Raw genomic sequence first — 12,156 nt, forward strand, 5'->3', positions numbered from 1 at the left:
TCTCCACTCCTCCTTGCTTGACTCTTGCTTTCAGGACAAACTTGGGATCTCCTGGCACCAGGGAGTGGGAAAAGCTCTCCCACCAGCATTTGCCCAGCATCACCATCCTGGTTTTTGAGCAGCATCTGCAGTTTCTAGGGTCACGCCAACATTGTGGGCAGCTGTGCCCAGATGTGGGGTTGCTGCAGACAGCTGTACCCAGATGCGGGGCACCACTGTGCAGAGGACAGCCATTGTTGCTGGAGATGCTCGCTCCAAGGATGTGTTTTGCCTTCCATGGCTGGAAAAAAGAACCCTTCAAAATCCCCAAGGAGCCCTGCAGGTGGCTGAGCCTACCTGCCCAGGGTCCCCCCAGCAGCACAGCATGGCCAGGAGGTGGCTGGTGGAGCAGCAGGGCCATGGAAAAAAACAAGTAGCAAAGGTCCCACAGCCACAAGCACCACCCCAGCCCCTCTATGCCACAAGCTAAGGCACTGTTAAGTTACTGCAGAGATGTATTTTTGGGTTTCAGTTTGCAATAATTTAGAAGAACCTCACCAGCCCTCCAGCACAAGGTGGCAGTGCTGGCAGGAAGCCCTCTGTCTCCTGGGGTCATGAAGATGAGGTGTCCCCATGCTGGTCACTCCAGTACCCAGCAGGACAGACCCACCCAGCTCTATTGGGGCCAGACTGTCCCCTGTCCCTCACACCTGGGCATCTTCTGGAGACTCTGGGGAGTCCTTGCTCCCACACTCTCTCCCAGGGGGACAAGGAAAGCCACTGCAGTGGAACCAGACAGGTCCTGGCACTCTGAGGCAGCTTGGTCCATGCCATGCCATTCTGCAGCATCCTGGGACATCAGTGGGACATCCTCCTCCTCTTGCCAGCCTTCACAGGAGCCATGCCAGGGCTAGCGTGGCGGCAGGCGGTGTCGGAGCACGCGCAGGGACAGGCTGTCAGCCTGCAACAGCAGCTGGCGGATGTGGGCCAGCCCCAGCCCCGAGACAGCCGCACCGTTGACCTGCAGGATCTCGTCCCCCACGCCCAGGAGCCCCGCGTAGAGCTTGGCCGTGCCAGCATCCGCCATCTCCTGCACGTAGACACCTGCGGAGAAAACGGGGATGGTTGAGAGCCCTTCCTGCCCCCGGAGCGCCCAGGGGCTGCACAGAAACAAACCTGTGATAAACAGCCTTTGGCGTGGGCTGTGTGTCTCAAGCCAAGTGCTGATGGACACACAGAATTGTGTGTTGGCAGTGTCCCCCCTCCTGCATCACCTCTGCGGCTCAGCAGCAATGGAGCAACCCCCTGCACCCGTGCCAAGCTCACCCCTGGAGTGGAATGAGAGCCCACTGGAGGAATCACAGCGTGCCAAAGCTTTGGGATGATCCCACAATACCTCTGTCGGGCCGGCCATGTCCGGAGGTGACAGAGAAGCCGAAGGTGCCGTGGGGGTGTCGCTGCAGCTCCAGCTGGCTGGTGCCATCAGGGAAGACCTCAACCACGCGCCCCACCGCACGCAGCTGGCCGGGCGCCCCGATGTCCTCCACGCTCAGCGAGCGCTGAGGCCCGGAGTCCCCCTTCCTGTGGGGAGAGGGAAGATGGGTGAGTGGGGACAAGGGAAGCTGCTGGAGACCAGGTGATGCAGCCCCTGGCAGCACTGAGCCACCACAGCACCCCAGAACAGTGTCCTGGGCACCGCAGGGATGTGCCAGGCCCCATCCTACCTGTCAGCCATGGTCTGGGGCAGGAGGTAGGCACTGGCACGGGGTGCCTTCCCCAGCTGGGGATGCAGGCTCTGGATAGAGGCAGCTTTTTGGGGCTGGCAGAAGGGTGACACCTGGGGAGAAACACCTGGCTGAGATGGGGAAGTTGTGCAGCACCGCAGTGCTTCACCGACTGATGTGCCAGGGGAGTGGAGGAACTGGGACATCCCACGCACCTGGAGCACTCCCCAGCTCACTGCTGAGGAGGGACAAGTATATCGGCTCTTCCGCTACCACCTCTCTCTCCCTCCTTCCCCCTTCCACTTCCCAGTTGGCTCCGGGCTCTCAAACACAGCAGTTTTGCAGTGGCACATCCCCCCACGTACCCTCCAGGACTGCCTGAGCCACAAATGCACACTCAGGTACACTTCATCCCAACCCGGCATCCTTTCCCTTGTGCCACTCCAGTCTCCCCATGATGAGGGGGGATGTCCAAGCTCACCAGCTGCAGGGACTGTAGGGACGGTGACTTCTTGACACTGGGGCTGCCCTGTGGGGAGCCGCCGGTTGCTGGGAGCTGCTCCATGCTGTAGCAGCGGAAGCGGCCCAGGCGCTGCTTGGTGCTCTGGCTCAGGCTGCACAGGAGCTTCTTCAGCCCCGAAGCGCTGCTGCCCTTGCGGCTCACTGGCCACCCCGACTCCCTGGGTGGAGAGGTGTGGCGGTCACATACTGAGTGTCTGCAGGACCTGCAGCTGCCTCTGGGCTGGGGGTGCATCCTACCACCCGCCTTGGCAGCTGTGAGAGCTGTGGTTTCTGCGAGGTTTTTGGAGCCAGGGAGATCAACCAAGCAGCATCCTGCAGTGCCCAGGAGGGATGCTCAGGGCTGCCCGGTTTGGGAGGCCATGCCCGTGCTCACTCACCCTTGTGCCGCGCTTCCGGCCGAGTGCCGCTGTTGCTGCGCTCCCGACATCCCAGCACGTTCCCCGGCAGGATGGGCAGTCTCCGGGGGCACGGCGGTGACAGGGCTGCCAGCGGGGTGTGACAGTGTCCCTGCAACCATAGAGAGACAGTCACATGCCTGTTTCACTGGGGAACCCCCAGCACTCCATGCGCGGGACTCTTACCTCTGCCCGTCCCCGGGGCGTCCTGCCCGTGGGTGTTGTTGCAATTGTTGGTGGACAAGGCACGGAGGGGGCTCCCCGGGAGCCACCGGGGGCTGCAGGGACTCCGCCGCTCGGCCGGCCCCGCTGTGCCCCCGGGCTGCGGTGGGGCTGCGCTGCCAGCATCCGGCTCCGGGCCCCGGACTCCTTGGCTCGGCGCCTGGCGGCTGCTGCTGGAGAACAGTGCTTTCCTGCAAGGCACCGGGGCGCAGGCCTTCTTGGTAGGAGGGGGAGCAGGGACGTGGGTGCCTGGGATGGGGGTACTGGTCCTCAGCTGCGAGGAAGGCTCCAAGGGCTCACTGGGCTGCTGTGGGGGGCGAGCTGTGTTTCCCACTCCCTTGCTGCTGCCCCCCAGATGTCGATGGGGCTCCCCATCTTCCCGGCTGCTGGTTCTTCCCGATGGTGGGGGGCAAACAGGCCCCGGACCCGAGTCCCCGTCCTCGGGGCTACCGCTGGCCACACACGTCCCTTTCCTGGCCCTCGCCTCGGGCTGCGGGGCAGCGCGGGGAGCTCTGTGCCCGCGAGTGCGGGGGTCCCGGTGCCCCCGCAGGTGGGGGCTGCGGGGTCCTGCCTCCTCGCTGTCCGTCCGGCAGCCGTCGGAGGTGTCGGTGCTCTCCAGGGCCGAGTCCACCTCATCGATGTAGGTGACATCCCCGATGTAGGTCTCCTTGATCTTCTCGGTGTGGATGCGCTGCCGGGAGGGCAGGATCCACAGCGGGGATCCTCCTGGGCCCAGAGGCCTGATTTTAGGCTCTGTCTGGGCAGAGCTTGGCCCTCTGCTGTCGCCTGGGACGCTTCTTTGTGCCGCAGGGGTACTTTTGGCCAGGTCGGGGGCAGCTTGCGTGTCTGTGCCCCGGCCGGCGGCAGCACCAAGGAAGGAGCCGCAGGCGCTGCACTTGCCCCCGGCCACGAGGTCGCCACTGCGGGCTTTGGGCTGCCCAGCTTCGTCCCCCGGCTGCCTGCTGCCGGCCGGCTCCGGCGAGGTGAGCGCCGAGCCCAGCGCCCGCCGGTGCCGCAGCTGCAGCCGCTCCAGGTACCGCACCTCGGCGTCCCGGGCCGACTCGTCCTCGAAGCGGACGCGGGATGGGGACGGTCCTCGCGGCCGCCGCAGCCGCCCGCAGCTCGACTCCCCGCTGGACGAGTCGCTCAGGCTCCCGCCGTCCCGCGGGGCGACGCTCGGCCTCCCGCTGGGCTCCCTGCCATGGGGACAGACAGACGGACGCCCTGCAGGCGAGCTGCTCGGCAACCCTGGGAAAGCAGGGCGGGAGGGGGAAAACCCAGTGCAAAAGGAGGAAAGCGCAAAACCCAGTGCAAGGAGGAAAGTCCGCCCGGTGCTCCCCGGCTGTGCACAGCCCTGCCTCCCTCCAGCTTGAAGCTGAAATCCGGAGAGGCTGGGGCACCTCCCTGCTGCCACGGCTTGACCTCCATCGCCCCTTCCCTGCCCGAGGTGTGCGGTTAATCATTCCAGGAGCACCACATCGCACATGACCTGGCGAGATGCCGCTGTGGTCCAGCCTCCAGCAGCGAGTCTCGCCCGAGACATTTCCCATCAGCTGGGAAACGCCATCCTCCCACCATTGATACTTCCGTGTGATCATAAACCACAATGAACTAAACGCCTCCCAAACACCGTGCTGTGAAGAGGTCGGGCACATCCAGGGTAAGAGGCAGCGGGTCGGATCCCGGCTCTGCACGCGTGCCTGCACACATGTGCCCGCTCCAAACACCGTGTGGATGTGCCTCAAACCCGGCTGCGGGCCTGGGAACACCGCGGGGGCAGGAAGGTGTCACTGACCTGGGCTGCGGGACGGCGGCGGGGAGGAGGAGGATGTCGTGGCTGGCGCGCAGCGGGTTCGTGCGAGCCTTCATGCGGGCGCGCTGCAGCAGCTGCTTGGCCTGCTCGTGCCGCGGGCTCAGCTCGAGCTCCTGCCCGGCCACAAAGGCCCTGCGGCCCCGCAGCGGGCAGGGGGATTAGGAAAAAATAACAGGGATTAGACGTGCTTTAACTGTGACGACGAGGCTGCTCTGCCCAGGGAAAACTGGGCTTGGCTGCCACTCATGGGCGGACTGGCGGTCGCGCTGGGGGATGGCCGTGCGGGCACCTCGCACCCCCGGTGCCAGGTGAGATTTTAGGGCAGGCTCAGCACCCACACAGCTCGGGCACAGGCTCAGCTGAGCCAGTGCTTTGTGCCACGGGCATCCCGGAGGTGGATAGGGAAACGGGGGCAGGCACCACTTCCCATCCCTGCCAGTGTAAATCCCGCGGCGGTGGGGAAGCAGGAAGGGTTGGGATGACTCCCTGACCTGATTGTCTTGCTGTCTTCCCTTCCTTGCAGGTAGTCTTTCCCCGCACCCCCAGCCTCTTCTGATTGCAGGGTGAGGGACCTGACAGCTCTCCCTGCTGCACCACTGCCTTCCTGGCTGGCCGTGGCCCTAATCCTCCTGATTAAAACAATCCGCTCAGGCAGTCTCCTCGGGAAGCCCGGCCTTAACCTCTTCAGTGCAGCACGGTGGGCACACGCTGGCCCCCCCAGCAGCACCATGGGAGGCCCAGGCCTCCCCCAGGCTTTGGCTGCCCTGCCCACAGGAGGTGCTGCATCCCCGGCTCTGCCTTGCACCCTCCCATCACTGATCCAGCTGCCAGAGCAGAGCAGAGGCAGTGACCACAATACTGGGGGGGGGGGGGGGGTGTCTTTCCCCACTCACTGTTCTGCCCTTTGCAGCCCCCAGCCTCTCACCTGCCTATGCCACCTCCTTATTTTTAGTGCTCACCTGTAAGGTTTTTCATTAGTCCAACAAGATTACACACTCCTGCCGCCTTGATCCTCTTAAGCACCTGGAGCAAATTTCTGTCCCATCCTCTTCCCCAGTCCCCTTCCTGCCCTGGCATCCTGGCAGGGATGTCCTGAGCTCAGACACCAGGGGATACCCAGCTCCTGTCCCTTGTCCCACTGAAGCATTGCTGGGGCCCAGCCACACTCCCTCACCAGCTACCCCACGGCCCTTCCCTGGAGCTGCTTCAAAAGGTGCATTTAGAATTAAAGACTGGGGAATGTGAAAGAGGGAAATGTCTATTTCTGCCACACTGGGACTGACCTACCTGCAGCCCTCAGCATCCTGCAGCGAAACCCCCGAGTCCCAGTCCCCATTGCTCGCTGGCATCTCTGAAATGCAGGGCAGGACAAAGCATTAGCCTGGTTGGATGGCAGCCCCCTTCCTCTTGGTAGCACCCCTCTTACATCCCACCCCAACACCCTCCACAGGCCTCTCCCAGATATTTGGCTCTGGGAGATCCCAAAGGAGTGGAATGGGGAGCAACAGCACCTGGCTGTAGGTGTGGGACTGTGGGGATGGGGGCATGGGGTCATCGGGGCAGATGCTATCAAAGTAGAACTTTATTCTCTTTTCTAGTTGCAGCTTGCAAAGGGACACTGATGCCCACTGACCTGGTGTGTCCCCAAAATTTTCTTGCTCTTGCTTTCAGCAGTGAAATTCCTCACCAGGACACCAGAGCGGACTAACAGGTATCATCCAGAGCATCCACTGAGCACCTCCTACATCCCGGTGAAGGGGATGGGGCAGCCCTGGGGGTGTGAGGCAGCAGGGAGCTGCACCTGCAGCGTCGGAGGCTGGAGGCTGGCCCTGAGGACTCCGGTCATCCAAAAGGTTTTCCCTCCCACTTCCCCCAGCTGTCCTGAGCGAGCCACCACCTTCCCAAAATACCCACCGGGAGCGGCAAGGCCCAGCACCTCCTGCAGCAGCCGCCGGTTCCTCTCCACCCGCTCAGCCAGCGAGAGCCTCTCCCAGCTCTCCGCCGCGGGGGCGGGCACGGAGCGACGCCCCCGGTCCCGCAGCGGGGTTTGGGCCTCTTCATCCAGGGAGGGTCTCTCATGGAGGGAGGAACAGTGCCAGGATCTGCTGCTCTTGTCTGGGGGGATCTCGGGGCCTCTCGGCACATCTCGCCTGGGTGCCGGGACCCGCCAGAGCCCTGGAGTGCCGGCGCGGGGTGCCGAGGCGCTACCAGGCTCGGGCTCAGGCACCCCCTCGTCCAGCAGCCCGTCCGTCAGGTAGGTGCGGAGCTGCGCCTGCGGCTCCACCGCCGCCATCTCCGCCCCCGGCTTCCCCCGCCGGGGCCGCGGCTTCTTGGGCGAGGGGCGCTCGGGGGCAGCCGCGGGGGTCCCCGGCCGCCCGCCCCGCTTCTCCTTCAGCGCCTTCACCTTGCCCTCCAGGACGGCGTGGGGTCCGCGGGCGGCCTCGGGGCGCTCCAGAGGGGCAAGGCTGCGGCCGCTCTGGGGGTGCTGCTTGGGGGGCCGCAGCAGGCGCCGCGCCTCAGCGGGAGGGCTCCCCTCCATCATTCCTGCAGGGATAAAACCCAGGGAATGACCCTGCACTGCCCTCGCCCTGCCCAACACCCACCCACACACCCACGAAGGGCATCACCCCACCTGCCCAGGGGGGTAAAAGCACGCAGTACCACCGGCATGTGCCTGGAGAGGAAGGGGACAACGAGGTGACAGAACACGAGGCCATCCATCCACCCAGAGCACCGACACCCTGCCAGCATCACTGGTGAGCAGGAGGAATGGGGCAGCAATGAGGGATCGGTGGTTCCCCAAAAGGGTGGCCAAGGGCTGGGCAGCAGCTCGAGTGCCCACCCACACTGTTCCAGGTGCCCTGGGGCACCCGGCAAGAAGACCCGGAGGGAACTGACACTTCCTGAGCTAAACCAGGGCCCCAAACCTCCGCGGAACACAAATCCCTCCCGGCGACACAACTCGCCGAAGGTGCCACCAGACAGAGCCAGCCCCTGCTCCGCCCCGGCTCCCGGGGCCACACGTGGCACTCGTCCGGCGCCCGCCTGCCGTCCCGGTGGCACCGAGGTGCCGCTGCCCTCCTGCACCCCGCCGGCAGCATCCCGTCCCCACTGGTAGCCCTGGAGGAGCCTCCCCCGTGGCGGGGGTGCAGGAGCATCCCCGTGGCACCCCCCGGGCCCCATCGCCGCCCTGCAGCCCCTCACTGCTCCAGGCTGAGCGGGACGGGGCCACGGGCGGGATGCGAGGGCTGTCCTTACCCCCGGAGCAGCATCGGGAGAGGGCTGGGAAGACGGAGAAGAAAGCGGAAGAAGGGAAGGAAGCAGGGGAGGGCAAAAAAAGAAATAAAAAAAAAAAAAAACCAAAAAAAAAAAAACCCACCAAAACAAACGGTCAAACCAGCAAATCCCAGCCCCTCCAGCCGAGCCCGAGCTCAGCCGCTTGGCTGGGCTGTGGGGCCGTAGCTGGCCCCGCCCTCCTCCTCCTCCTCCTCCTCCTCCTCCTCCTCCTCCTCCTCCTCCTCCTCCTCTTCCTCTCCGTGCACCCGGCCAAAGCCGGCCCGGGACCGCCCGGTCCCCTCACGGCCAGGCCACCGCGGCCACTACCACTCTGGGGACAGGGGCTGACCCCGCGCTGCCGCCCAGGGAACTCCAGAAGCCCGGGACGGAGGGATCATGCCCTGGCCCTCCCTCAGGAATGTCCTTTGTCTGGGCTGCGGAGAGAAGCCGGGCCCTGCCCGGGTGTCCCGCACCCGCGGCATGGGGACAGTGCTCCCGGCGGCGGGGGCATTTCTCCAGCAGCAAAGCCCGCCGGCTCTCGGCACCTTCCTGCGAGCATCACAGGTTTGCAGCTGTCCTAAATTGTCCTGCTTTCCGGAGGCCAAATCCTGCTTGCACCTACGGTGAGCCAGGGCCGTGGCATATCCAGGCAGGAGGGCAGTGGGAGCTGAGCTGGGTGCATCCATACACATCCTTACCCCCAAACCCGGCATGCCACACGTGCCTGCCCACCGCACACCAACACTCCCATCCTGGCACCTGCCCCCCCCCACCAAGGCCCTGCACACCAACATCCCTGTCCTGCCCCCCCGAGGCCCCCCCCCCACAGGACAAGGGTCCCGGGTGGGGAGCACTTACCTGGAGGTGCCAGGGCTGCCGTCCCTGGGGGCACCAGGGGTCTGAGGGGGCCCAGGGCGTCCCGGCCCCGCTCCGGCTGCTGCTTTAAGCTGTGGCTTTTGATATTCATGATTGGTTTCATAATCCTGATCAAAAGGAAATCACCAGGATTATGAAATTGTTTTAATCCTTCTGGCTCTGGCCGCACTGGCCTCTGCCAGCACGAGCAGCAAGAAATCACTTTTATCTTCTTAAAATGTCCCCGGCCACCCTGGTGGTCATGGGGCCCTCATCACAGCCAAACCTGAGCCCAAGGGCTTCCTTCCCCACGGGGGCTGAAAACAGGGGTGACTCCATGGGGGACAAACCGAGCATCTTCACTTGGCTGCTTCCAGGCAGGAAGGGCCAGCTGAGAGCTCTGTGTGGAAGAGCCCAGGGCAGAGGAACCACCCTCGCCCTGTCCCCAGCACCGGGGTCCAACCTCCCCTGTGACCCATCTTTACCTGCAGGTCATTCCAGAAAGGGATCCTGGCTCCTTTGCCTGGGCTCTGGAGGTGACACACACCTGGGAGACATCCCCATGGAGCTGGGGTGAGGTGCCAAAGCAAGGGCAGCAGGAGGGCTCCTGCCACAAGCCAGGAATGTCAGCAGGGAGCCGTGGCTAGGATTAAACCTCCGGGAGGTGGCTGCTGTGAGCAGCAACAGGCTTAGAGTGATTTCAAGGCTCTGGGCTCTCTTCTGGAGGCAGATTGATTGCAAGAGGCAATGAAGAGATTTAAAGAGCAAAATAAAAGCACAGACCCTAAACGACCTAGGGCTGGGCTGCTCAGCCTCTGGTCACACACTGTGCTGGTAGGACACGGGCTGCTTAGCCTCTGGTCACACACTGTGCTGGTAGGACACCACCTTGGGGATCAGCTGGTAGGACACCACCACTGGGGATCAGCTGGAGAGAGGCAACCAAAGGCTCCCAAAAGACCACGAGCCTTTGGCCAACACAGCACAGTCTGGGCGGGAGGTTTCCTCCAGCACCAGCCCCTGGCATGTTGGGTGTGAGCTGGGCTGCTTCCTATGAGCCCCTCCAACCCCTCCTCAGACATCTCCCTCCTCCAAGCACCTCCACCTCCTCCCAGTACATGGATGTCCTCCACCTCCAGCCACCAGCGACATCCCACAGCTCCCAAGAGAGCAGGAGCAACAGGAGCCAATGCTCCATGGGTGGATGCAGCATAGGGGTGGGACTTGGGAAGACACACACACACACAAACCAGGGACAAAAGAGCCATCAGATCATTGGAAAACAAAGAGCTTGTAATAATGAAAAAAGGACAGATTTCGTAACCAATCACTTTTTCCTTTGAAAAAACACAATCACAGTAACTTTGCTGTATACAATCACCTAGAAACTATGAAACAGTATCACATTGTGCAGTATTTTTTTTTAAACCTACTTATCAAGAAGGGAATTCCACACTTCAAAAATTATATCCATTTGGGGAAGAAGGAGGAGACAGCTACTAGCGCAGTCACAGATACATCATGAGTCCAAGCAAGCGGCAATTCTTTGTCCTCACCTTTTCCACTGAGCCAAAACAGTAGAGTGGAGAAGGGGATAGCAAAAGAGAAAGGAAGGGGGAAGAAAGAAAGCACCCACAGAGGACTAATCACACTCCATAATTACTTTTGACATCTACAGGGCTTCATAGAAAAATCATTTAGACCAGCACAGCGGGGAGGGGGAGAGGAAGGCGGCAGTGGGGCCCAGGGGAATTTCGGCACTTCCACTCCAGACCCCTTCTGAGCACCAATCCTTGGCCACAAGGACCTACGGGATGGAGAGGTCATGGCAAGTTCTACCAGGATGCCCAATTTCTCCTCTGGAGTGAAGAGTTTGCAATTTGGTTTACAGAGCTTGAAGGACTGTCAAGCCGCAGGGCACCTTGCCAGGCAGGGGCGGTGCCTCTTGCCCGCTTTGCCACGGTTGTGCCCGGGCCAGGGCAGCCTTTGGCTCCCACCGGGAACAGGGCTGGGGTGTCAGCATCGGGGAGCTTCCCCCTTCCCTCTCCTTTTCCAGGGTGTTGCAGCAGGGATCGAAGCCCCCAGGGATGGTGACACACCAGTTTAGCCCATGGTGGCAGCAGGGGACACTGGCCCCAAGGTGCAGAGTTTGGGATGGGGGTCATGAAAAGGAGGCAAGGTCTGATGAGGTGACAGCCACTGAGCCCAGCTGTGACTGCTGCAGAGGTACCATAGGGATTTCCCACTCTTCCCCCAGGAGCCCCAGCCCCTCTTTTCCAAGGACACAAAACAATCTGATTGCCTTCTGGAATAAAAATGTAAAAAAAAAACCAAAAAAAAACCAAACTTAAGGCAGAAGATCACCTTCCCCCTGCGAGTGCAAAGCAGAAGGGTGGAGGAGAGGATGGAGGACATGGCGCTGGGATGCAGCATGTGAGCAAAGTGGCTTTTGTGTCCCCAGCTTGCCAAGCCATGTCCCAGCCCCAGGACACTTCCCAGCACATGGCCTGATGCTGGGGACACAGACCCTGAAGCCCAGTAAGCAGAGCAGGGCAGCATCCCTGCAGGACAAGGCCAAACCCCCTTGGCCATTCAAAACACAGCAAAGGCTTCATGCTGTCCCCACTGCTCGTTGGAAGTAAAATCCCCAGGGATTTTTATCTCCTGAAGCAGGAACATGCTTTCCCTGTCTACCACACTGGACTTTCAGCTGAGCACCAGTACAGAGGCAGAAGGAGCAGCACAAGTGTTTTTAGGGAAGTAGGAGCAGCAGGATCCAACTCTGCTGAGACTTCCACCAGAGATCTCTCCCATTCCAAGATGTTCATGCTGAAGGCTGCTGCCAGTTGACCCCTTTCATTGGAATCAAACAGCAAAGACACTGAGAGAATGAGGAGAACCCAGGAGCAGGGTTGGGAAAGGTGTAGGATGAACATCAGCTGACTTTGGGAATGCACCTGGATGAGAGAGGTAGGAGCTTACTGGATACAGAAAGGCTGCAGCCAGGAGTGCTGCAAATGCATTTCTTTTAAAATGTGGTGGGACAGCATCAGTTCTCATTGGAGAGCAACCACTCCTGCTTACCAAGTCCAAAGATCCCAATCCTGCCTGGCTCTCCTGTCAGGAACACACCCATGGCACATGGCATTGCTCTGCCCAAGCACAGGGACCTGGTGTTTCTGGTGACACCATCCCAAAGCTACATGGGGAACCCCAGCCAGCAAATAAACTCTGGAGGCTGCAACACCTCTCTCCCTGCAACCCCAAAATCTCCAGAGAAGTGGCAGGATGGAAAGCTGGAGGGAATCAACATGGAGAAGCAGGTTCAAAGGGAATCTCCAAAAGTCACAAATGCCACAGGGTGGCATCT

At 61.7% G+C, this 12,156-nt stretch overlaps 1 protein-coding gene across 2 annotated transcripts; it reads right to left on the reverse strand.

Moving 5' to 3' along the window:
* Positions 1-147: 147 nt before the first annotated feature.
* On the reverse strand, positions 148-9,934 carry KIAA1614 (KIAA1614 ortholog). 2 transcript variants are annotated; one of them, XM_038145123.1, is made up of 11 exons: positions 8,790-9,934; positions 6,570-7,199; positions 5,943-6,006; positions 5,147-5,284; positions 4,638-4,787; positions 2,807-4,038; positions 2,603-2,732; positions 2,185-2,383; positions 1,704-1,816; positions 1,376-1,560; positions 148-1,083 (listed from the first exon to the last, which is right to left on the reverse strand). In XM_038145123.1, the coding sequence occupies exons 1-11, from the start codon at positions 8,908-8,910 to the stop codon at positions 890-892; spliced, it is 3,156 nt and encodes a 1,051-aa protein (XP_038001051.1). In that variant the 5' UTR covers positions 8,911-9,934; the 3' UTR covers positions 148-889. The 2 variants fall into 2 exon arrangements, with proteins under 2 accessions (XP_038001051.1, XP_038001052.1); XM_038145124.1 differs by lacking the exon at positions 5,147-5,284.
* Positions 9,935-12,156: the final 2,222 nt, after the last annotated feature.

Source organism: Motacilla alba, chromosome 8, assembly GCF_015832195.1.
Source record: "Motacilla alba alba isolate MOTALB_02 chromosome 8, Motacilla_alba_V1.0_pri, whole genome shotgun sequence".
Lineage (NCBI taxonomy): Eukaryota > Metazoa > Chordata > Aves > Passeriformes > Motacillidae > Motacilla > Motacilla alba.

Coding starts and splice junctions, on each gene's coding strand:
- KIAA1614 (XM_038145123.1), bottom strand. CDS start 8,910: ATGAAACCAATCATGAATATCAAAAGCCACAGCTTAAAGCAGCAGCCG. Junction 4,788..5,146: donor GAAGACAGCAAGACAATCAG/GTCAGGGAGTCA, acceptor GCGGGGCCGCAG/GGCCTTTGTGGCCGGGCAGG. Junction 1,561..1,703: donor CCCCAGACCATGGCTGACAG/GTAGGATGGGGC, acceptor CTCTCCCCACAG/GAAGGGGGACTCCGGGCCTC.